The following is a 26,619-nucleotide window of genomic DNA, read 5'->3' as shown; positions in this document are numbered from 1 at the left end:
TCCTACTGCTGCCAGCAATATGGAATTCTAAAGTGGACAGATTAAATCAGTTTGCCCTGGCAAATCCAGCTGAAGCAGCTTGCAAGCCTACCACTGCATTTGACTAGGAGAGGTTCCCACCGCTATGAGAGGTCTCACAGCAGGGCATGCTCCTGCACCTCTAAGGCCTCCTCATCCAGGTCTGAAGCTGAAACTGCCAACAAAGGCAAGCTCTCAGCACGGCACTGCAAATGGGAGCTGCAGCATCTGAGTGTGGGCACATCTCTCTTCCTGGCAGATCTGCAGGCAGTAGCACCCCAAATGCCTGTGATGCAATGAATCCAAGCCACAGCCCTCCCATGCAGTTCAAAACAGCTCCACGTTCCTTCCTCCTACTAATCTGTAACGCAACCTTAAGATTATTTTCCACTAGTAAGTCTTCTAAAGGTATTTACCATACTTTACTTACTATATTTTGTATCAACACACATATAAAAAAATATGTGCACACATACATATATATCATTCATACATACACACACAAAAAGTTACATATATATTTATGTATGTAAAGAGACGCATAGCATATTTTCTCTATCACAGACAAATCTTTAAAGAGGATCAAATATTATGAAATCCTTTGTCTCAAAATAAAGTAAAAAATAGGTGTTCTCATTAGATATAGACAGAATTCCTTAACTGCATTTCCTCTTTTACATATAAAAGGTATACGTTTATATAAGACAAACCCTTCAGAAGGAGGAAAAGAAGTTGCTTTTCATCCTCAAGACACCTTTCCTAAAATCTTCCAGGAGAAATGCTCCCAAGCCATGCAGAAGAAATACGTGTTTGTAGTGATGAATTTGAAAGTAACAAACAGGAGCGCAGCAGTAAAAATCTACTGGAATTTATTCCACTTTTAAGGAAACAACTACAATTCCAAAATGTCCTCTACAGAAGAAACGGGAGTTTATGAAAGTGCAGTCTGCGTCACAAATGTCCTCTTTAGATATAGATATTACTGTGAGTTTCATTGGTGGTCAGTATCTTCTTCAAAATCTTTGTGCTTTCAGATACGTCCTAGGAAAAGGAAGAGATGATCAGCGTTAGCTACACTGCTGGTAGCCAAACAAAACAGAAAAGCCTCACTGTCCTCTATTCCAATTTTTATTACTGAGTATCAGTTTGATTAAAATGTTATCTGTGAGCAAAACTCAGGTCTTCCAAATGAAGGTACCCAGAGACCTGCTAAAGCCTCCAAATGGATTTGCAGTTCAGCCACAGAATGGGATTTGTTAATTTGCATTCCTCCTCGTGTATGAGAGGAAGAGCCTGCATATTAGCTGTTGTTTTCCTTCAGAGTTTAAACATTTACGTACAGGTCTGTTACACTTATTTAGCAGACCTGTATAAGCCATAACAAAAACTAGCTTGCGGTTCCCACATTTAAAACTGAAATAAATACTTCAGTACACATAAACCTCTTCTGTTGATTAAATGTAAGTTCAACTGGCAAAACTGAGGAGAGTGTTTTGAACCAATTTTGATTAAAAACGTTTCAGAAAGAAGCAAAATAGTTTTAGTAGCTATAACGCCATTTCAAAGCTGCTTGATTACTGCAAAACTGTTAAGATTCATCTTAAGAAATTCAATCTTTTAATTCCAGAAAGAAGTTATAGGACAAGATAAATTTCTTAAGAAGCTTTCACGTATTGCACAAGACAGGTAAATACAGAGCTAGAACTGAGCCATCTTGCATATGAATGCAGAATGTTTTAAAAACATAAATATACTTAAAAGTTTTAACAGGAGACACCTCTGAAGAAAACTGCAGCTTAAACAATCACAAGAAATTATTCTCTGAAATACTAATATCACTACAAGAGCCTGGAAAGTCAAAATGAAGTTCTAAGGGAAGCTGTAGATTCATTAAGCAACTTATAAACAGATATAAAGTTACAGCAGGCACTATACCAGATATCACAGGCCTCTGACAATAACGTCTATACATTTCTGTACTTCACACACATCAGCCTTTTTCAGTTGAATCCTCACAGGGGCACATCAACAGCAGAATGCAAGAGATGAAAGACAGACCAAAATAGACCGAACCTCCCATTAATTTTCAAATCTGAAATTTTACCTTGACTAAACTCTTGAGGATTTTGGAAGAAAGCAGAGGCTTGAACGCTTCAATTGTAACCGTGTCCAGTTTGATGACATCAGTGTAGCACTGATACAGCACTGCAGGAATCTGCCATACTTGACAATAACTCAAAACTAAATACAAGCCAAAAGAAAACGTGTGTTATATTCAGCAGAGAAGGAATCTCAGTTCTGTGTATAAAATCACATTTCTTCTGGCCAGAACTTCAAAATCATGAAAGTTTATAAATTAACTACTCATGATCGTGACTGCTAGACCAGCCATCCCTCATGGTCAATAAACCACCAGAAATTAGTAAAAATGTAGGTGGTATTTCCTCCTGGCAAATACCTTAACTGGAAACTGTGTGTTATTGGTAAACAAAAATCATACGAGCTTCTGTTAAAAACAAAACAAAAAACCAACAAAACAAACCCCCAAAACCCAACCAAACATAGAAACTCAAAACAAGTGTAAACAAGCTTTTTCTAGAAAAATCATCCACTTTTAGCTCCTGCCAGACACGGATCTTTCCTCACAATGCTCTCACTAATTTGCTACCCTATAATGAAAAGCCTCAGAGTTTTATCACATTACACACTAAAACTGAATCTAACTTTTATATGAAGTCGATCGGCACTGTGAAACCTACTTTACCTGTAATATGCAAAAATGACTTTATGAGCCTCAGTTTAGATGCTCAATGAAAATAACTCTTCATAAAACATATTTAGTTGATAAGTAAAATGCCCAAAACGCCCAATATACAATATACTTTGTAAGGCTAGTACTTATGTTCCACACAGGAGGGGCAAAAGGATTTGTGGGTGGTTTTGAAATTTGTCCCTATTTTGCAAGGCAACATGTAAGATGACAAACTGTTAGGAATGAACTTTCAAAAAGCTAACTTGTTAGCCAGTTCACATGATTCAGTAAAAATTCGAACTGCAGTGGGATGCTCTTCAAAGTGAATTTTATGTTGCCACCAGCAGCCTTATAAATAACTGGAATTGCGAAATACCAGCAGCAGGAAGATCTCGCACAATGTTCGGTTGTTCCAGCAGTGGGCAGCAGACCTGCTCTTTGAATTCTTTTGTCTTCAAGGCTCTCAGAAACGGAGATGGAAGTGTTAAAGTGGATTCCTGAGTTTTATAATCAGCTACAGGACATGTTGAAAGAATGGTTACTTGCAAGCCCTCCTTTTGCATACAGCCAAAAACCTGAAATAAAAATGTTAATACATAAGCAAAATTTATCTTCTCGCAATAACAGTGTAAAACCACAAAGATTCATTTCCATTTCAGTGCAGATGGCAAACGGCAGTTTAATTCAGGTTTGCAGGACTAAAATTTGAATCACAACCTTCAGGTAGAAATTTCACATGGATTGCTCTTGGGATGGAGATAAAAAACCCAAAAGAACAGCTAACATATTTACCAAGTCTATTGATTTTCTTGAGAGGCTTTAGAGGTTTTCGGCACTTTCTATTACCTGTAAATATATTAAGACTTACTATTTTTACTAACGGCGACTGCAGCAAGAAAAAGGATTCCAAATAAAACCATGCTGCTTATGACAGGAAGGCAGCTTGCTAGGCTGCAAGACATTTGAAATTGAAATCGTGCTCACCACATGTTCTACAGTACTTAGAAAGAGTCTTCGTTTTAAATACTCAGACTTTTCTTAATTATATCCAAATTGAATTGAGAAAGAGAACCTTAATTTTATCACAGTATTCCTCAAATTCAAAGAAGAGAGTTTCAAAGACATTGCACAAAACATACTTTCGGATCCACTGCATGCCATCACAAAACACCAACACACTGCATGGTGTTCCATTGTTTTTAAAGAACATATGTCAAAATGAGCAGAAACATGATAAACCTGCACCTTCCCATCACACTGCCCTCTTCGGATTTATGACCAATAAGGAGATAGGGAATTTGGTAAACATTACTGAAACTTGCCTGTTTCTGTATATGCTAACAAACACAGAAGGGAAGCTGACTGTTCCCTCGCATCAGTGTGTAACCATTGTAATACAAAACTGATATAACTTTTCAGAAGCACATGTATTTTCAATTTGCTTTGTTCAAAACACTGACTGGTATGCATTAGTGCGAAACTTTAGTCTGTACCTTCTCATTTTGTCAGTAATCGCTTAATGAGAAAACACATACAGAAGTAAAAATCTGATTCAGAGACTGAAAATGCTCAGTGAATCAGAATTCATCAAGCACAGAGAACAGGTCCATAACTCACAATAAAAGCAAAAGATTACCAGCACAATGTTTCTGCTGTACATTTAAAAATACCAGTAACCATGAAGTCTAAAAATACTCAAAAATACTGACTTTGTAAAGCTGCGCAGTCCTACTGTTCACGAACACCCACATTTGAAATAACACATATGTGCAGACAGCTGGAAAAACACAAATGGGGAAGACAGCAAAACCACAATCATCTTTCTTTTGTAATCCCAGTTTAAATGAAGTGCAAGAATGTGTTGAATACAGCAAAACCAACATGTTTTAGGTCTTCGGGTTTCTGAGCTTCGAAGTGAACCACTACCTCCCACCAAAGCAAATTAAACTCTTCAACAAGCCAAGGGACCACAAAAGGCTAGTTTTCCACAAACTTGGGTCTGAAATCCCTGTATCATTCAGTGAAGTTACCCCAGTTTTCCACCCTCTTTTCCTTCCCATAACCTCCCTGGTTCCCTCATGCCGAGATGCTTGTATAGGTCTCCCTCACAACCATGCAATCCTTCTCATGTGCTGCCTGGGCCAGCCAGCAGGCTACACCGAGCAGTATCACTCAGCTGTGGCTGACGACTTGCTTTCAGTGGACACACTGCTTTCTGTTTCACTCTTCGTAACTCTAGCCACAGCATTACACAACTCCAGTGTAACATAACAGCTTTAGAATCTCTCCTTGGTCATCAGATCAGCAGAGCTTTAAAGGAACATAGGTTAGCAGACAGGCAGCAAGACAAAATAAGCCATACTTCCTTGAGGCTAAGGAGTCACCAAAAGCCATAAGGAAAATCAACAGCCAGAACATTCCTCCCCTGGCTTTATCTTATTAAAATCAACGTGGTATTTGGAGGGACCTGAATGACCAAGCAGCGTTGATGTACCCGAATGATGCCGGGGTAAGACATTTTGCATACTAAGGTCTATGAACAAATGGGACAGATGCTGCTTTAGAGCTCCTCCTTGTGGAAGGAGCATAACGCGCTCGTTAGTAAAGATACCATTCATTCATCCATCCATCCATCCATTATGAGTTTCACAACAAGCTTGTCCGGTGATCCTCTGACAGCTGTACAAATGCGGTTACGTTATTATTTTTTTCGGCAAGGTCCTCCCAGAGCTGAAACGCAGCTGAAATAAGCCATAGAAAATTTAAGACAAACAAGAAAAAATGTTTGGAAAGTAGTTAAAGGCAACAAAATTGGAACTGTCCAAAAGAAGCAATTGCACAAAGTTGGTAAGTTACAGCAGATACTACTGGCAGCATCTAGACAGGAATTTCACAGATTCTGTAGAGAGTAAATTTGTTCATTTGTTGAATATTTAAGAAAAGAAAGCCACAGAGAAAACAGTTATTTACAATGCTGTCATGTTCAGAGTATCAGAGAGGAAGAGCCACTTACGCTAAGTTGAAGATCCCCACCCCTAAGATTTCATTGCTCAATTTGTTGTCTTGCCAGTTTTACCTTTTCGAGCCACTGGAACTGTTGATCCTCAGCAACGTAGCAACTACACTGGCACAACAAAACCTTAAAAAAAAAAAAACAAAACCACCCAGTTACATAAGCAAGTGGTTTAAAGAGCACAATAACAGCTCATAATCACATGTAAAGACGACATGATGGCAGCCAACAACTTGTTCTGTTTTCTTGGGCTTCTTCAACTCTATTTCAACATGAATTTTTCATTCACAACCGACGTGAAGCCAATCAGATCGTCGTACATCTTCTTTGTACTGAACTTCACATGCTAGAACTTCAAATAGCTTTAGTGAGCATAATGACCCTTCAGATTTTTTATGAGCCTAATCCAGAATACTGCAGCCTTAATGCTTTGTTCGCCCTGGGCAAGGGTAAAACACTTCCCTACCCGCCAAGGGCAGGGGGTGGATGAAGGTTGCTCTCTTTTTCAGAAAGCTAAAATATAGAGGAATTCATGCATAAGTCACTTACTGTCGGATCTGATATTAACCGGTAGAACAAACAGAAAGAATCTGTCGGGAGGACGTTTGTTGTGTTGGACGTTCGACACCACTCATTCCACAGCTTCACGACTCCAACTACTTCCCAACATACAGAATCCAGAATAAAAGAAGACATGAAAGCTGCAAAAACCAATAAATACTGTTAGTTTAAAAAGCATGAAATCTCTGTTGTGGAAGTAAATACCCAAACTGAATTAGATGATTTCTTTGCAATCTCAAGTTTTCTAAAAAAAAAATAGTAATAACTTGTGTTTATCTACATACATTCATTGACCAAATCCAGCAGAGATCAAGAATGTGAGTAAAGAGCAGTCCTACATACAGAGATCCCTAACATCAAAAACAGGTATTCTTAGAAATTATATCACTATGATCAGCTTTGATTCTTTTAGTATACAGGAAAGATGTAAACATTAAGTCTCTAATACTTATTGAAATACCAAATATAATAGATTTAAAAAACAAAAACCCCAAAGCACTGAACCAGCAAGGTAGAACTGTTACACTGGCTCTAGGAAGCAGAGACAAGAGTATGCACCACTTAGCAGCAAAAAGAGATCTTAAATCAAATGTTCACAAATGAAATTCCTGTCAAAAATTACTGCTGTTACACAGAAGACCGAGCTAAAATATTTGTAACTATTTTTCAATGAAAAACCAGAACAAAGGAAAAACAAGTTAATGAAATTAACTTAGATATCATCTAGATGTGACCTGAATGTAAGGAAGACTTAAAACTTCTTTATACCTACTGGGAAACAGCTATTAAAAACCCTCAAGACCTTGGTAAGTGTGTGGGGGAAGGGGAGAGTGTGTTTCAAGACTCTAGTCCTATTGAATAAACAACCACCTTAAAAGAGAGGGCATTCTGAACAAGGTGGGACTTAAAACGTGAAAAAGAGACTGACTAATCAAGAAAAAAGTGAAAAAAAAATCACTGTTCATTAGAAATTAAAGAAGTTACAGCTTACTGACCTAGAATTTTACATCTTTGACAGACCCCTATTTCAAAACACTAGGCTGCACTACGCAACCTGCTGCTATTAGAAGGAAACTGGCCAATTAACAAACAATCCAGGAGAGTCTACCAAACAAAAGTCAGATAAAGGAAAAGGGGGGTCGTCCCAACTAAAATCCAAAACCAATAGATACTTTGCTTCTGCTCTTCAACTGAAAATATACCATTTTACCATGATCTGACAGAAGGAATAAGCAGCTCTAATGAAAAGCGTGTTTTACACATTACAGACTAACTTTGGCTTTCTCTGGACAGCTCAGCTGCTTCAGGGTTAAAACTCTGCTGCCTAAATGAAGAGCTAGGCACCTTTAAGGACCATTCTTACGTTAAAACAGACCCTGGCAGAGGGAGCGTCCTGGCACGCTCACACCTTCCAGCCTCCTGCCTTCTCACGTTTAGCCGACAGAGAAAGAACCGCAGCGCTGCGGAGTCTCAGAAACGATTGTCTTCGCAGCCCGCACCACGTACCTGCAGCGTTGTGTCCTATCGCTACTATAAATTTCGAGCAGGCAAACGGCTCCTCGGCAGAACCTTCCGTTGTGGCGCCCGACTTCAAGGTCCAGAGGACGTCGATCTCCCTGAAAACAGCAGGCGGAGGGAAATGGAACAGCGATATCCCCACCCAGCCCAGGCCCAGGCCCGGGCCCGGGCCTCACCGGCCGCCCCCGGAGGTCCGCCGCGGGGGAGGCCGCACCACAGCGGCGAGGAGAGCGGCCGGGTCTCCCCTCCCCGCTACCTTTTCTTCTCCAGCTCCCTGCGGATCTCTCGGTCCTCGGGCGTCTCCTCGCGGGCCTCCTCCTCATCGTCCACGCCGGCACGGGACGGCGCTACCACCACCTCCCCGAAGAAGGTCGCCATCGCCGCCCCTCCACCGGCCACCGCGCCTGCGCACCGGGACACTCTGGTTCGCTGGCACCACCGAGTTCCGCTCCGCCCCGTTGCCGCTCTGGCCCCGCAGACCATAGAGCGGGTGCCCTGCGGCCGTTACGGCGGCCGGGGCCCGCCGCAGCCGCCCCGCTCGCGGCCTCGCCCTGGACCGCGTCCCCCCGGCGGTGCCGCCATGGAAGGCGGCGGCGGCGGGAGGGGGCCGCTCCGGGGGCGGGTAAGACGGGTGTACTGTGCCCTGCTCACGGAGGGGCAGCCAGGCAGTCGTACCCACACAGCGCGGCCAGCGTTAGTAGGCGCACGCAAGTGAGCGTTGAGTGACGTCACAGGTCCATGTATAGCTTTTCGTGAGGTACATGTGGACCAAAGTAAAGTCTTTAATACCAAAAATTGGATTGTCCTGCACTTCTAGTACTTTCCTCTGTTCCCACTGCCCATCAGGCTGTTCACGAGCCCAGATCCCAGGCCTGCTTTCGGTCCCAGCTTAAAAATGCACCACATTAAAGTTGCTCAAATATACTACTTTTACAGCTCTACTACATCACTTTAATCCTTCAGCATTCTGTACTGGGTCTAGCTGTACCCGGGGAAGTAAAGTTACGAGGAAGATGAAAGATGTGGTAAGAGTGAGCATGCTCATTTAAATACATTAAAAAATTCCAACAGAGGGTCAAAGAGTAGAAGTCCCGTTCAAGTTTAATCATTTCTCCTCCTACTAGCTCTCTGGAACCCGTTTGTCTGTATGAAGTTAGGATACACAAACCAGTGTCTGTATGAAGTTAGGATACACAAACCAGCATTTACCTTGCTTATAAAATAAAGCGTTACGGTCCCCCTCAGACACATAAATAAAGAGGGCAGAACCTGCCCCCAGCCTTCAGGGATCACCATGAACATGTGGTGTGTGAGTGCAGTAGGACAGGGACTACAGAGTCTGAAAAACGGCGAGAAAGAAAACCATCTTTTCAAATCTAAGCCTGGATTAGAATACAAACCTACCAGCCCAACTTCAGCTGTTTAAACTGTAAGATTAATAAAAACTCTGACATTCACCAAGAAGCTTATACACCAGTATTTATTCCAATACTGGAGGTTATACTCCACTGAACATTGATCATAAGCGGCTGCTGAACAATGCATTCAGTTTATGGAAAATATAAAAATACCAGTTGTCTTACTCTCTTTTAACAAAGGTGCCCCTAAAAGGTAAGATACACAAAGCTACCTCAAAGTTTCATCACTAAACACAACTGTGTTCATATTTTAGAAACCAACTTAAAGAATTCAGGTAAACATGTATCTTGAATTTACAAAATTCTACTGTATCAAGGACTACTCTCTAAATAAAGAAAATTCCTGGGGCAAGAATGATACAAACTGGGTTTTTTTTGGACTTCACTTAGAAGTTTTAAGGAAAAAAAAAAAAAAGTACTTCTCTATACTGAGATAACATTTTAGATTCCAAAGTGATGTGACGGTAAATACCCCTGTTGGCACATAATGTCAGCAACGTGGCCAGAGAAGTGGTTCTCACCGACCGCTGGTAGGCAGCGCGTGGGACTCCCTTTCCGTTACTTCACCTCCATTTGTACAAGCAGTTCTGGCATTAATGACTGCGATTGTGCAGCTGCACTAACTTCTCCTGCCGGCCCCAAACCCTTCCATATGCTGCTACCAGTCCAATCTGCTGGAAAACGACTTCAAAAACTTGCTCTTTCAGTTAAAATGAGCTGGGTTAGGATCAATCTAATATTCTGACACACCTCCTATTGACCAACGATATCAGGAATCACTAAGTCATAGCAAGGCAACCAGCAGAGCAGACGGAGGAAACCCCGAGTGGAGAGCGGGGAAGGAGCGGCGATCACCAGGCGCCTGGTGCTGGGCTGCAGGCCGCGATGGTGGGGCTTCTGCCAGCACAGCGCCAGGGAGAAGCAACGTAGGAGTCGGGAGGCGCTACATGCTCCTGTAGTTGATACACGGCCAACCAAGAATTTACATAGTTTTCCTGGAGAAGTTTTCTCTTCTCTTCTACACAAGAATTATTTCTTGTCAACAGCCACCTCAAACATTTCGAAAATAGACGATGTACTGCAATGATCAGAAACTGGTATGGTTTAATCAATGAGAAGTCTAACATTAAAGCACTTAAAAGTTTAAATATGGAAGAACAACAGAAATGTAGCAAAAAGGTCTGGAATGTAAGAATCCTGCACCTCAAGCTCTTCACGCGTAAAGAAAACAAAACACTTGTTCTGTTTGTTTTTCTATTTTATAATGAAAACACACAAAAACCCTTAGGCCCGAGAGTTCACCTGCATTTTATATTCTTAAGTTTACAGTAAAGAAATCACATTAATGATGATAGTACTACCTGTCAGCATAAACCCTCTCTTCACCAGCACCAATATGCCTATTTAATTGGCAAAGACGCCTTTTCACTGGTAACTGGTTCTAGTTGCATGTTATCGATAATGGAAGTACAGAGCGTTTAACATCTGTACTAATACAAGTTGTAAAGTTATTAGCCGAGTGACCGTTCATTGCTTTTCCGACACAATGGCAGCATCTGCCAGATTTTTATAGTGTACAGTATTATTTATAAGCCTGTTACTATTGTATATGATTTCATACAGCAATAGAGATGTTTGAAATCTGGTTTTGAATGTTGTATGACCTAGGTAGTATTCCATTGCAGCACCCATAACAATAATACTCAACATACTGCTACTAACCTGTTGCGCAGTGTTTTAACATCTTTTTAACTCTTGTTATATGTAATAAAATACCAGTAAAGACAAAAAATTGCCCCTATAATGAGGCACATTTTGGCATCTGTGCTAAATGCTGCTACATGGGCAGGCAAGTGCAAGTCAAAATATGAAAAGGAGAAAGTTATCATCTAATCACATTCATAACTTTTTCATAGAAAAATATAAATATATTCCCTGAAATGTAGGACAAAGAAAAGCCAGCATCCATCATGAGTTCTAGTGCTATTACCATAAAAAAAAAAAGTAGGGGGCTGGCTTTTCCTTTTAAGGTTACGTTTCGCAATCTACATCATCTAAACCTCTGTCATCTTCGTCATCGTCACAATCGTCATATCTCACAGTCCGTCTACCGCCGTTCCGAGTTCTTATCTTAGAACGCCGATTAGCTCTTCTGTATTTGGTGTAATCCAAATCTTCAGAGTCATTTTCTTGGTTAGGTTTCCAACGTTTCCTTCGCTGGGGTCTTCTGGAAGGCTTAAGTGAGTTGGAATTGGTAATTTCTTTTCTGGTGATTTCTGATTTCCTTTTCCTCTTTCTTGTTTCTGTTGCATCACTATAGATACTGTTATCGGTTCCAGAGTCTGAATCAGAAGAACAATTGAAACTCGCTTTTGAACTTCCTGCAGTCCCAGGTGCTTCCACATTCTCTGATACTGAGCTTTTTTCAACTTTCTTCCCCTCTGTTTCAGATCCCGCTGTTGCTTTGAAGTCATTCAATATTTTTGATCTTTTGAAAGAAACTCTAGATCTTCTATTTGATACTTCTCTACTGTTTTTAGTTTTGTGTTTAGCTAAGTCAGAATCTACCTCCTCTTCAGAGTTGCTCGTACAATGGTTGTGGGCTGAAGTTGACTGACAAGAACTTCCCCACTTTCTCCCATTTTCCATCTTGTGGTTTGTGGAATTCTCTGAAGAGTCGTAGTTGAGACTTCTAAGAGCTACGGCACAGACTGTTTTTTGTGCCTGCCTGTGGTTATCACCATTCTGCTTCCGAGTCACTTTTATCTCTGCCTCGGATTCTGTTTTTTCATTCTCAGACTCGCTAATGTACTTTCTTTTAGGAGCAGATGATTCAGGGCAGGGAAGTTTTTTCCTGCCAGAAAGCTGTTCTTTCTCATTTTCAGACTTTAAGCAAGCATCTAACTCTGAGTTGCCAGTCAGTTTCTTCCTGGATGCTGCAGACACAGTGCCATGAAGCTGCCTTCTGTTCTTTTTTACTGTGTAAACACTTTCTGAGCTGGATAGTTCTTCCTTTGTATCGCTCATTATCTTAATCTTATTAGCTGCCAAAGTGGCACACCTGCGTGGATTCTTCTTCTCAGTCACATTAGACAGCTTTATGTGTTTCTTGTAGTTAATGATACACGTCCTGCTCCTGAGCACTTTTGGACTTTGTCCAGTCTCCTCAGATGTTGATTCTACAAAATAAAGATTTAGAAGTTTTTAAATAAACCAATTATTTCAGGAATGTAAGTTATTAAGCACAAATACTACCACCTTTAATAAAATACACAAAAGCTTTTTTTTTTTTTTTATTTCAACTATTATGTGGAATTTATCTTAAGCCTTTACTAAAACTACAGTCAGCCAGTCCCAGGCATACTTTTAACTCTCAGGATTACTCTTTTGCTTTGAGATAATGAAAGGGTTTGAAAGTAACATTCTTTAGCATCAGTCCAGTAATCACCTTAGAAATTACTGATCACTTAACAAATACTTTCACATTACTAATACTCCTAATATTAGAAGCTATCATTTCCTTACTAGAATGAACTTTTAAGATTCTTACACAATTTTATATGTTTTTATTCTAAGAGATTATAATATTTTCTGTAAACACAAGCCCCAGATGGATTCCACAATTTGAGAATTGTTTCACATACACAGAAAACATTTAAACTGTTCAGTTCCTTAGCAGCTTAAGCAGTAAGATTGCTTCTAACAGTGAATATTCCATTCAGTATTTTAATATAGCACTGGCTTCTTACCTTGGGTTTTAAAACAAATATGCAATCTGTAAATAATGTGAACGATGCTATGAGATCAGTGGTTTAAACTTTTACGTTCTAAATAAAACAGAATTGATTACTCATAGGTATCAATAAAATTAAAAGCAGTTCTTGAAGTAAATGTATGTGCAGAGACTTGATAAAAAAGACAACCAAATTTTGCTATTTTAGCAGAAATGTCTTGCAAAGTTAGCTTTCCCAAGCTACCTTTGTCCATCTCATATTTCTTTGTAGCTATTACCGACTCCATGAGCAAAATGTACTCCATTTTACACTTGTAAAACTTAATTTTACACTTCCATGTGCTCCATTAAAGACCCTACATTATATGAGCCTATTATCTCCTGGTAACAGTCAATTTTGTTCTAGCTTAAACTTATTACTTCTGATGATTCTCTAACTGTACTCAGCAAACAGAGGGAAAAAATCATGGCAGCTGCTGTATATTTGCAGAATGCTAAGCAACTAAATATTTTTTAAGTAGAACCTTAGGGAAATGAAGTTGATAGAGGACGCACTCTCTTGTCTTCCTTTACAGAGGGATGAAACAAGCTTGTTTTGCTAACTTTGCTTCAACTGTCTGAATGGCTAATGGCCAAACACCTGAGAAGGGCAGCCACTCAGATGCGGAACACTAGCCTGAGGCTTAAAACTGAGTAAGGTTCAGTTCCTTGCAGTGTTAACACTTCCAGTTAAACTGGCCAGAAGGAGCAAGTAATTCATCCTCTCTTGTTCCCCAATTCCTCACCTGTGAGGTAAGGGCAAGGCAACATTTTCCTTAAATTCTGACAAGATTCAATGCAACAGAGATGTGTTATAGAAAGTGAAAAAAAAAGTTATAGGACACAAATTCAAACACCCAGCTTGAGCACCAATATTAAAAATATCTTCAGATACCAAATCTGGTCAATATTTCATTGTAAATCCTTTTATGTGCAACTCAAGTATAGACCTATTTTGAAGTTTCCAAAGGATAATTAATTTACTGTAATTTCTAATGGTTTCTAGAAATTATACATGAACGCTACTACTGTTACTATTCATACTGTGTGATTTTATGGCCAAAAATAACACATTTCTGCTGAACACTGTGTAATGCTGGATAAGAGATGAACCAATTCACATATTAAAAAAAATGAAGAGCTAAAGCTGAAATTATACACTGCCCTCCAATACTATCAAGTAGACATGTACACAGCATATGGCTGCTGCTTATAGCTGTTACAAGGTAATTCTGAACAGGCAGGAGCAAAAGAGCTTTAACATGGTAAATTACACTTGAAAGAGGAAAATACTGCAAGTAAATGTAATGATACATCATAACATAGTAGTGGCGGCAAACAACAGCTCAAAAGTTACTGGTACAGAGACATTTTGACCAGTTAGTAAGTGTGGAAATGTAAAACCAAACCCTAAGATTAAGATTCCCCATCGTCTGCTTTGAGCTACACTCGCATTCTAGAAGGCTCTGGAGAACAAGCCTGATGAGGAGCGGCTGAGGGAGCTGGGGTTGTTTAGCCTGGAGAAGAGGAGGCTGAGGGGAGACCTTATCGCTCTCTACAACTACCTGAAAGGAGGTTGTAGTGAGGTGGGTGTTGGTCTCTCCCAAGTAACAAGCAATAGGACGAGAGGAAATGGCCTCAAGCTGCATGAAAGGAGGTTTAGATTGGATATTGGGAAAAATGTCTTTACTGAAAGAGTGGTCAGGCATTGGAGCAGGCTGCCTAGAGAGGTGGTAGAGCCACCATCCCTGGAGGTGTTCAAAAAACGTGTAGACGTGGCACTTCAGGGGATGGTTTGGGAGACATGGTAGTGTTGGGCTGACAGTTGGACTTGATGATCCTAGAGGTCTTTTCCAACCTTATCCATTCTACGATTCAATAAGGATGGGCAAAAAGGGGGAGTTTCAACAGAGATAGCAGGGCTGGGGAGGCAGTCAGAGGCCTGGGAGATATGCAGGTGTCAAACTAATACTTTCCCTTGTTTTTCATATAACAAAAGGTTTCCCCTTACATCAGTTTGGCAAGGTGGAAAAAACTGCCCAGCCGTAATGCTGAGTGCTACCTTAATCCCTTTTGGCAATCTGAAGAAAAAAATATTTAAAACTTAAAGACATCACCTGAAACTCTTCCAGGAAAGACAGCTAAGAAAAAAGAATGCACACAATGATTTTAGCCAGGTTTTCTCTACTTAGGTGTTTATAGATGCATGTTTTGAGAAAAACCAGCTTTCATCATAATAAAGAGGTGTCCTGGTTTTAGTAGGGACAGAGTTTATTTTCTTCCTAGTAGCTTGCAGAGTGCTGTGTTTTGGATTTAGTATGAGAATAACAGGAGTGTTGCTAAGTAGTGCCTACACTGGTTAAGGACATTTTCAGCTTCCCATGCTCTGCCAGGGGGGACACAAGGAGTTGGGAGCGGGCACAGCCAGGACAGCTGACCCCAACTGACCAAAGGCATATCCCACACCATATGGTGTCATGCTCAGCGTATAAAGCTGCGGGAAGAAGAAAGGAAGGGGAGGATGGTCAGAGTTATGGCACTTGTCTTCCCAAGTAACCATTACATGTGATGGAGCCCTGCTTTCCTGGAGATGGCTGAACACCTGCCTGCCCACAGCACGGAGTGAATGAATTCCTGGTTTTGGTTTGCTTCCATGAGTGGCTTTTGCTTTACCCATTAAACTGTCTTTATCTCAACCCAGGAGTTTTCTCACTTTTACTTTTCTGATTCTCTCTCCCATCCTGCCGAGGCGGGAGTGAGTGAGCAGCTGTATGGGGCTGGGCTGCCAGCTGTGGTTAAGCCACAACAACAGATAATGCATAGTTTTAAAGTTTCAGCAGCTAATACGTAAGATAGAGTGCAAGAGTAAAGGATAAAGGAGTCCAGCCTTTCTGCAACACACGACCAGAAAATTAAGTCTATACTTTGCACACAAAATCCTAAATTGGGAGCAAATTTGTATAAAGCTCAACTTATTTTTTAATTAAGCTTGATGAAACTACACAATGAAAATCCTGAATTAAATGCTGCAAAGGTACAGATTGCACAGGCAGGAAGAGGGAGGATTAAAAAACTTCACTACCCACAAAAACTGTGAGAGCAATTAGAAGGAAGGCACCATGATAGAAAGGCCTTGGCCATCAAATTTGCCATTGCGACAAGCTGTCTTGGAGTTCATGCCACCAAAATCTAAGCCTGGAAGTCCAGGCTGCGATACTGGGAAGGAATATCCAGCCATGCCTCCAGTCAGCTGATCTGCAGGGTGTACTACTGTCCACAAAGGATTTCCCAACCCCTACTGACCAGCTACGCAATTTACGTGAAAACTGTGCTTTAGTTTTGTTGTTTTTAATATATACAAAACCATGCTATATACCATGTATCTGTAACATATATTATTTGAAATATTATATAAAATACACTACAGTACTATAGATGTTTTCTATATTCAAATATAGTAAATTTTAAACATAGTGTATATATATCATATATATTAAGCTATCAGCCTCTTTAGAAAAGAGCAATACATGCATCAGTTCGGCAAACCACAGTGAACTAGGCTGTGCTAATAGCACATCTGTTGTTGCATCTATTGACTGTTAAGGAGAAAAATGAGTGAGAAGGCACCTGGTAATTTAAAAGTAATTATGTGACTACCTGTGGTAATACCCCAAACTTAATTAAAGATCAGCTAAACTGAAATGGAAAATAAATATTGTGCTTTGCAGTAAGCATTGTCCAAAGCTAGCTATCAGTTCATATACATGACAACTAATGTTTCAACAAAGCAACAGGGGGAATACCTCACAACATAAAGAAAACTAAATGCCCCAAAGTTACTTGGCTATAAGGAACACTCTATAAGACAATGATATCTTCCCTTTTCACGTGAAAGGGGTCTCAAACTTGGCCCTATGTCTTTAACCATCCCGGTTCTGTACATACTGGAAACATAACATTACAATTTTTACTAAGTTAACAGTACACTGAGCCCTCCTGGCAGACAACTGCAGGTGTACAACCTGGCAGACAAGGTGCAATGAGACCCAAATAATGCAAGTATTCGTTACTATATTTTATCCTTATTGACTTTTAAAGAGCATATTCCATGGGCTTTGTAGAAATTTAGCAATACTCGCTCTTGCCCCATACTTACACCTTAAGGATTTCCTTTAGATGTGGTCTCTTCATTTAAGATTTTTAAAAGGGTGTCAGCTTAATTTGGTAGAACAAAAAACCTGACATTCTGCTGTGCATGCAACTCAACATTTGGGTGGTTACAGGGCATGGGATGTTAAACATTTTGTACGAAGTTAAACTGTTCCATAATAAATGAACCTCCCTTAAAGTAAAAAAGTGGATATTAAAGTAAAAAATATACTGTTTTTTTTTTTTAATTGATTCTTATTAAAATCTTTGGTGGTGTAATGGTCACTGAGCAAATGCAGCCCTTGGCAAGTAACTGATAATACATGTTGATACTTGCCAATGTTTGGCACCAACTGCACATGGAAAACAGTGCTGAATTGGCTTTTATGATTAGCAGTTTTACCTAGTGGATGAACACGGATTACGAAAGAAGCTATGGCTAAAGTAAAAGGATTAGAATTAAAAAAACCCACCCAGAAGTCATCCGAAATGTTTAACAGACAATATGTGAGTAGGAGGAGTTTTGTTCCAAGTTAGAGCTGGAAGACAAATTAACATTCCACACCCATGGGCATAAAAGGTACAACACAGCAGAAGCTACAGTTTACCAGAGTGTTAAAGAATTGGCAAGAGGATGAACCAGATTTTCATCAAGCTTTGAAACACTACAGTATAAACAGTTAAAACATCCACATTATATTCAAAGCACAAGCTAAAGAGACAAAAGCTCAGTGTTGGCTACCCAGTGTGACAGCTTCTACATATTCTACAGGAAATATTTACATAAAAAGAGTTAGGAAACTAAGATCAACCAGTCCTGTTTTTCCTTACAAATGAGGTCTTAGACAAGCTTAATAAGGAAAATGTTACTGATTGCCTACTCCAAAAGCTACCAACTCCCACTAGATGAAGTATTTGTACAAATACCTTCCCTTTTTGCCATATTACAAGCCTCTTCTAATCTTCTCAAAGTAAACATACAAGTCTCAAAATAAAAAAAACCCCAAGAAAGTTTTATATTTAACTCATGAGTTCTGACATATGAAGCATATTCAAGTAAGATTTTTCAATTCTTTAAAGCTATTAAGAGTTACCACCCCAATTTTCTTAGGTTTTAGAAAGTGACTACGGCAACATAGTCCTGGCAAGTCTAGAGTTCAATAGCCAATTACAGAACTCAGCAGCTCCTTATTGCTCCTCAGGTTCATCTGGCATCCTTCCACATTGCTAACGTTAAAACACTGCGAAACGTTTTTGGTATGTTTAGCAGCTTTAAATACTAAGATCTTTCCAGTACAAAAAAAAAAAAAGGTATTCCTAGTGGAAAACTGTTGACACAGATTCATCTTAAGAAACAATTGTTTTCTTCTCAAGAGTCTTAAACCTCTGTATTACAAGTGTGTTTCAAAGCCACTACCTGAGAAGGCACAAAAATGTGAAAATCCAACTTACAAGGCTGTTAAAAATTTATTCAGTCTGGAAGAAAAAAAAAAAAAAAAGCACTGTCAGAAATAATCCTTTCCCCCCCTTCTTTTTTGGTAAGGCTGCATTCAGTTGACACTGAACACTGAAAGGAAACAGCTTGGACACAGAAAGATTTTACTCTTTTATAATGCAGTACTGAAGATGGCTCTTTCTTTTCTCAATTGCCAAATCAAGGGATGTAGGAAGTTACTGAAAACACTGATAGGAATTTTTGCTCCAAAACATGACAGCTCAACTCTGATCAAGTATTATGTGAACCAGAAGAGTTTAATTCTGTTTTGTATGCTTGGTATGGAAAACAACCAACAAACCCACTTGAGCTTGTGTACCTTTTTTTTTTTTCTTTAATTCCCTTAAAACCTATTGCTAACTATCTGTGGGACACTAAATTCCTGTAAACCCACATGTTATGGCTAAACAATGCAGACTACTTTGTTTAAGAGAGGTGGGTGAGGAAGTGTGACAGATATGCTCGACCCCTTAACCAAACCAGCAGTAGTTTGGTATGGGCTCCAAGGTAAAGGCCTGAGCTGTAGCTGGGCCGAAAACTCCTCTAGTTTCAATCTGTGCTCTGAAAAACCACAAAGGAACAGAGTGACACAGTGAACATCAATACATATGGGTCTGGAACACCAATCATGCAATTAATGCATGAATAACAGGTGGCTTTTCCAAAACTCATTCATCAAAAACCAAAGCTTTGGGTACGAGGAGTCTCATGCCTTGCTTTCCATCGCATGTGATCTGACTATAAGCCAACCACTTGATCCCATAAATATGGCAGCCTAAGTGAGCCTCTCTGAGCTCCCCCACCTGGGCAGCATGCCTGCATGGTGGCGAGCTCCCCTTGAGCTAGGACACCTCTCAAGGTTACTTCTCAAGGCAGAGAGGCCTTTTAGCAACAGTTGGACAATCCCAATTTGAGCTCTGCCTGAAACGAAGCTAGACTGCCGCATAGTGACTGTCCCCTTGAGCTGGGACACCTCTCAAGGTTTGAGATTCCTCACCTGAGACAGAGAGATCCCTTATTTCTCAACACTGAGAGATTTCCTTGCTACAACAGATCTTTAGTAAGTCACTAAGAGTTTGTTAAACTTGGTAAGTTTCGCTAGCTCAATTTTCCTCTGCATGTTTCTCCCATGCAGTAATGTTAAGGTTAATCTTGCCATCACACTTACTGAACCTTAGTAAGCCACTGTCAAACTTTGTATATTCCATCAAGTTCATTGAACTCTGTCAAATTATTATTTTACCTCAATAAAACATAGTTATCACTTCTCTCTTTTGAGTGAGGTACACTCCACTCATCCACGACAAACTGGTGTTGTCAGCAGGATTCTAAATCGGGATCTGCCACGTGAAGACTGCTGGGAAACAGCAGTCTTTGCACCGTAATAATAAAACAAATGCTATATAATGAAGCGTTGAAAAGAAAAAGAAATGTTATGTAAAAGTGTGTGTAACAATTCAGACAATACCATCCTGTACATTGAACATATTCATTTTCCTTTTTAGAATAACTGCAAGTCGTGACGGCTCCCAAAGCCTGAAAAATTTGCTCTACTTGCTGTAAAGCATACTGACAACTTGCACTTGAAGATACAGAAAAATCTAATGACCTGACTGCATCTACTGTCACTTACGGATATTCTCTCAAGTCAAGTCTTTTAAGCGCACTTAAGATTTTTCACAATTTTCTTTTTGGGGTGGGGGTGGCCCAAAACCCCAACCACAGTTAAAATTCATAAGGAGTTTTTAGAGGTTCATAATCTGGTCTCTGTGATTGAGTGACTGGTTTGGAAGGATTAGACCAAACACCAACCTCTGAACAGTCTTTCAAATTCTAAGTCAGGACCAGTCCCCTAACGATATGAAGGCACATAATGTACAGAACCTGTTTTAAGAAATCTTAGCATCATTCTGATAAGCTTAAAAAACCCTGCAAAAAATGAATCTCCAAATCATAAGGTGTCAGCCAGCACACACAAGCATTTGTGTGACAAATTGTAGAAAAAACACAAAAAGCAAAAGAAGTAAATTTTTTTAAACAAGTGCAATGGTAAATCTTGCTTCTGCAACTATCTGGAATTTCTGCCTTTCAGTTGGCTGTTGTTAACTGCTTTACAGAGATCTCTCATGTAATGTCTTATTAGTATGATAATGTAGTTAGAGTAGTGACAGGACGCTCCAATTAGATACAACACCGCTTAGACACCCACAAACCTAAGAAACGAACACAAATAAGGAATAGGAAGATCACCACAGTATCGGTAACAGCATCCCTCACAACTAACCTGCCCTCCAAAACCACCCAAACCCCTGTATGTTAAATCTGGGAGAAGCCAGACACGCATCAGAACGCTACCAATGAAGCATCAAAGTGCCTCTCTGTCTTAGGGACACTACACATTGCTGACAGAATAAAATCCGAAAGTGAAATCATGTTACATGTTCCAGTGCACACCCTGGAAGTAAGACTAATTAAACACCTTTCAAGCAAATTCATTTTGAGACCACAAATAAAGTTACTTCAACTGAAAATAATGGTTAAGTCTACTTTAGCACAGCAAATTTCAACAGAAAGTTAAGGTAAAGTAAGAATTATTACCTTACCCACAAACTCAAGGTAACAGGACTACAAACCAGAGGGTTTCTCAAGACAAGGAGCAGGCCAAAGAAAGAGAATGCACTGCTCCTTTTGAGATTTTCTGCTACCTCGAGCTGCATACCATAGAACTCATTCACAGCACCCTTTAGAATATTGCTTAGTTTTGTGTCAACAACCTGAGAGTCAGTGTTTCTCAGATTTACCTGTCACAACATGCACACAGCAGCATTACTTCAGAATAGATATTTGTCCTGGTATTGGCTGGGATAGAGTTAATTTTCTTCCTAGTAGCTGGTATAGTCAGCATTAGTTACTATATACTCCTACACAGATAAGCAAGCACAAGTTAAATATGGAAAGAACAATCGTGATTTAATGACAAGTTTTTCAAAGATAAATGTATCAGCTGAATTGCACAAGAACGGCCAGCGTTCAGTCTGAATTCTAAATACCACAGAACTACACTGAACTGTAATAGTTTTCTCTCAGTGCTGTGTTTGGTAACCTCCCAGTTTCAAGTCTGTCTAGACTTTTAGACACTGACATCATATCATCATACCTTACAGTTCTCCTTCCCCCATTTATAGTTATTTTAGAACAATGAGGAACACTGACTCTTTGTATAGTCCAAATCATCCCAGTCATCATACAGTCATTAACCTTATGTTGTCTCCATCTAGTCAGTATCAAAAGTTAGATGCATTAACTTCCAAAATTTTACCTTTTCTAATGATTTTTGGTTTTCCTTTTCTCTTCCTCTTTTTTGTTTTTGAAGATGTTTCACAGTAATTACTGTTATTGGAATCTGTCTCAGATTCTGTACCAGAAGAGTGGTTGAGTCTTGCACCCGGTCCAGATTTTGAACTCCCTGCAATTCTAGTTGGCACCAAGGTCTCCAAGACAAAATTTCTCCCACCCTCTAGGTCTTCTGTTTCAGATTCTGCTGTGTCCTCTAAATCACTCAAGACTTTTGCTTTTTTTAAAGGAGCAGCAAGCTGCAGACCGGTTGCTTTTCTGCCATTCCATCTATCCGATTCAGAATCCACTTCATCCTCAGAGTTGCTCACCACAGGCTTATCTGCAGATGCTGACTGGTCAGAAACTTTTTGACTGCTCCCATCCTCCGAGTTATGGCTTTTGGAGTCCTCCTCTGAATAGTCTAGGGTGGGACTTTTCATTTTGGGAGACACAGAACGGACTGTCCCACGTAACTTTTTAAGACCATTGCTTTGCCAGTTTTTCTGCTTTGTCTGCGTGTCCGTCTCAGAATCCGAAGTTCCATTTTCAGATTCACTAACAAATTTTCTTCGTGCAGCAGATGAACCAGGTTGAGACAGAGTTCTCCTCTTGGTAAGCTGCTCTTCTATTTCTTTTTCACTTTCAGACTTTAAGCCTACATCATCCTCAGACCCCTCCAGTAACATTCGCCTGGCTGCAGCTGAGGCATTTCGGTGAGGCAGTTTTCTGTTCTTGCATCCAATGCCAATACTTTCTGAGCTTGAAATCTCTTCCTCCACATCACTCATTAGCCTTAATTTATTAGCAGCCACAGCAGCACTCCTGCGTAGAGTTTTTCTGTGTCTACCGGTATTATTACTGAGTGACTCAGATGTCACCACCGAAGTATTTTCAGAGTCACTTCCATATAACTTCTTCCTGACAGCTTTTCTTGTATTCCCATTTTCCTGAAGGAGTGTTCCTGTAAAGGAAAGGAGAAATTAATATCTTAAATATAAAAATAGCAGCTTCTTAAGTCTTGTCAAATCTGAAACAGGTTCAAGCCACAGACATGACAAAGAAATATACTCCTAGTAAAAGTTCTGTGCTTTTGTTAGCTGAATAATTCCTCTTGGCAGACATGTCAGATTTCAGATTCATTCTAGTTTTGTGAAAATCAGAACTTCTTTACAAATTGTTGTTTCTACTTTCATTAAGACATAAAGTAAAATGTTGCAAGACATTCCCTCTCACTAGGCTCTTGGTTTCTGTCCTCCTCCCCGAAGTACTGAAAAAAAAAAATCTTTTAAAAAGCCGTGTAGCATTTTGAGAGCTTCAGAACTACCACCAATCAAAAAGTTAGTATCTTACATATACAACAATTTTAAAAATACTAATTACATGTAGTTATATCTATAGGCACTTGCGTTATTTGCCATTCACAAGAAAACTACTCAAATCTTACCAATTTGTTTTCTCTGAGCAGCTCGATTTCTAGTTATCCTACAGTTGCTGTTATTTCTTCTACATACACCATTGTGTAGCGGAGGCGACAAAAGAGCCACAGAGCTTTCTTTGCTGTCTTCTGAGCTACTTGTAGAGGATGAAGATGAAGAGGAAGTAGATGAAGAAACCAAAGAACCTTCTATTTCACTTTCTGTTAAAAACGAATAATTGTCAATTAGCATTCTAAACATACAGTTAGTTTCCAGTTAAGATCCATATTATCCTAATCCAGGAAATGTTCAAAATTTCCTCATGATATTATTTTAAAATACACCATCATGATTTGATGTCTTACATGTATAAAATTGCTAGCCCTACAAAATATACCACCCCATACTTATACAGTGTTCAGTGATAGGAAGCTTCTTTAACCTGTACTTAAATAACACAGCTGTTTCCAATTAAAAAAGCATGTTAAACAACACACATATTCTGACCTATCTCCTTTACCAGGACTTGCATTCTTACTCTTTGAAAGAAGCTGAACTTTTGTCAAGGTGAGGTGTAGGGGAAGGAGGAAAAGGCAGGAAGGATTTGTGTCTTGGGCAACTCCTGTCATTTGCCAATTTTGGATGGCGATTTTTATGCAACACATATGGGCGTATAACCTGTATTTTATGTACTACCATTTATCAAATACACTACATTTTCCTCTCAAAGAAGAGACATTCCTTCACTACAACCACTTTCCTAGAACAGCTGCTTGAAATGAATAAATTCTATTATTCTATTCAGTAAGACTTAAGAGCATCAAGTAACCATGTAGTCGGCAGGTCAACTTTTTCTTACCATCAATTTGACTCAACTCAGCTTTGTTGTGAATCCCCATATAAAAGCTGGAAAAAGAAATACCACCTGCTTGACTGCAAAATGACAACCAGGACATCTCTGCCTCTAAGCAGCAAACTATCCTATTGATAGATTTCCACTTGGGTGCAAGCTTTTGCATTAATAGAAGTTAAGTAAACTTACTGCATTCTATAGGATTTTAAAGCAGAAATTTATACGTTTAGTACACAGATCTTTTTATAACATTCAATAATGTAGTGAGTGTCCAAAGTTCATTAAAATACACAAAATTCTGCACTCTACAAAACCAAACTGCATAGAAATCTTGTTTAAAAACCATCACATTAAAAATGCAACCTCATTTAACAATTTAGAATGTGAGTGCAAATTATGGCAATTTTAAAGGAAAGGAAACATTAGCAGACAATTCAGATGCAACCAAGATGAAAATCCTCATCTGAAACAGATTCCATTTCTGACCTGATGATAATGCAGAACAATTTGTTAGCGTTGTGGATCTAGCTTTTCCATTCCTTTCAAAGGATGCCAGGCATGCAGAATCAGAGGATTCACCAGAGGAACTATGGTTGTAATTGCTACCATTCGTTTTATGGCTTGCAACACAGGCGGCTCTGCTTGAGGTAGGTTGAGTAAAAGAATCTTCCTGCTCAGATTCAATTTCTGCCTGAGACTTCAATGGTTTCTGCTTCAAATTTCTAGTGAAAGGGGAAAGATGTAAAAGCAACACAGGTTGTAAAACTGAGAAATAATAGTAACAACACTTAACAATACTTTTCTCTGAAAGCTTAACTAACTGTATGCCACACAATTTTAGATTTATGGAAGGGTCGCTAGATTTGTCAGCTAACATGGTGTGGGACAATTTTAACTTTGACAAGGATAAGCATTAAGTACTATCATTAAAATGATAGTCTACACTCCTAGTGAAGTTATACAGGAGGACACATTCTTCCTCTGCTCTGAGAAACAAAGAGGTTAAAACTGAATGCCTTCTAGACAGCAACGTCCTCTTATTGTTCACCAGGAAATTGCAACAGCAACCTCAATTTCTGTTGAATTCCCAGTCTCTTGTTACATTGAGGCTTATGTGCAATTAAGTGCTAAGCATACTAACATTATTCCACAATAAACTGAGTTCCAAAGACACAAAGAAGGTGTACCTTTAGAGGAAGTTTATTGCCTAACTTAAAATGCATGTTTGTAGAGAAACTCAGTGATTTGATTCTTACTTACTACGCATGCTAGAGAGCTACACACAGGTCTGGTAAGTCACTTATTTTCACATTTAGAACTACTTTCTTACAGTTACAGGCTTTCAGATAATCATCTAGGCACATAAGATGTATATGCTCTTTTTGCTATCCGAACGCTCTCCTAAATAGTCCCAAACATCAGTCCTGCTGAGCACCACTGACTTCACATGCAATTCTTTAGATACAAGCAGAAGTGTCGTTTCTAAGGAAAATTTCTGCCTATCCTGATGTGTTTCTCTTTATTCTCTGGGAAGAAATGAGAACCCAGGGAATACTCCCAGTAAAGCTTAAAGCTCATTGCCAGGTATGCCTGTAGCGTAATCCAACACATACACATAAGAGAATCTGAAAATGTAGAAGTAATCCACCGAAATTTTAAGGGAAGAAAGCCAAACCTGGCTAAGAAATTTATTCTTAGATTTTGTTGTTGTTATTGTTTGTTGAAACTTTTATTCCTATCCTGTCACTGCCAGAGGAGAATGGCTGGACAGTAGTAGAAAGGTATAAGCTCGGTTTCAACAATTTACTGTGTTTAGTTTTTTTATTTTATCTCACTTCACATCCCATATGTAAATTAAGAATACATGAGTTAATCATGTCAACCAGCAGTTCTGTCAAAAGCTTGTTTTCCTTCAAAACAGGAAAGGCATATCTAGCTACCAACAGAATGCTACAGTAAGTGAAAATTTCTATAAATTCCATAGTACTGACTTTCTTCTGTAAGTGATAAAACACGTAATACATGCAGCTTTGTAATCTTTGTAATACATATAAGCAAGTAAACCTTCGTTTCATTCCTCATTATTTAAGTCACATTAAATATTTGATTTCCTGACTGAAACATTTAGAACACCGAAACATTAAAAAAAACCCTCAACCTTTTCTACTCTTCAGTTTCTCTGCTGTTTCACAGACAGTTTTATACTACTAAAAAAATCTGGGGTTTTTTGTGTGTCTTGCCTACTGCAAGAGAAGTAATTATAAAAAGTCTCACTGGAGTTAGCCATTTAACCAGCCAGTTGTTCTCCTCTTCATAGAC

At 39.4% G+C, this 26,619-nt stretch overlaps 2 protein-coding genes across 2 annotated transcripts in view; both read right to left on the bottom strand.

Annotated features, from left to right (window-relative positions):
- Positions 1 to 870: 870 nt before the first annotated feature.
- PSMG1 (proteasome assembly chaperone 1) lies at positions 871 to 8,280 on the bottom strand. Its single transcript, XM_075099853.1, has 7 exons — positions 8,119 to 8,280; positions 7,851 to 7,960; positions 6,333 to 6,484; positions 5,847 to 5,909; positions 3,147 to 3,345; positions 2,123 to 2,259; positions 871 to 1,059 (listed from the first exon to the last, which is right to left on the bottom strand). Exons 1-7 carry the CDS (start codon positions 8,238 to 8,240, stop codon positions 985 to 987), a joined length of 858 nt encoding a protein of 285 aa, XP_074955954.1. The 5' UTR covers positions 8,241 to 8,280; the 3' UTR covers positions 871 to 984.
- Positions 8,281 to 10,364: 2,084 nt separating this feature from the next.
- BRWD1 (bromodomain and WD repeat domain containing 1) overlaps positions 10,365 to 26,619 on the bottom strand; it is a 62,965-nt gene continuing 46,710 nt past the window's right edge. The window contains exons 38-41 of the mRNA XM_075099781.1: positions 24,787 to 25,022; positions 23,477 to 23,668; positions 22,016 to 22,993; positions 10,365 to 12,459 (exon numbers count right to left, since the gene is read on the bottom strand). Coding sequence (XP_074955882.1) covers positions 11,312 to 12,459; positions 22,016 to 22,993; positions 23,477 to 23,668; positions 24,787 to 25,022 — 2,554 coding nt within the window. The 3' untranslated portion in view covers positions 10,365 to 11,311. The remainder of the gene's footprint in view (positions 12,460 to 22,015; positions 22,994 to 23,476; positions 23,669 to 24,786; positions 25,023 to 26,619) is intronic.

Source organism: Phalacrocorax aristotelis, chromosome 1, assembly GCF_949628215.1.
Source record: "Phalacrocorax aristotelis chromosome 1, bGulAri2.1, whole genome shotgun sequence".
NCBI lineage: Eukaryota > Metazoa > Chordata > Aves > Suliformes > Phalacrocoracidae > Phalacrocorax > Phalacrocorax aristotelis.
This window is presented reverse-complemented; position numbering and strand designations above follow the sequence as displayed.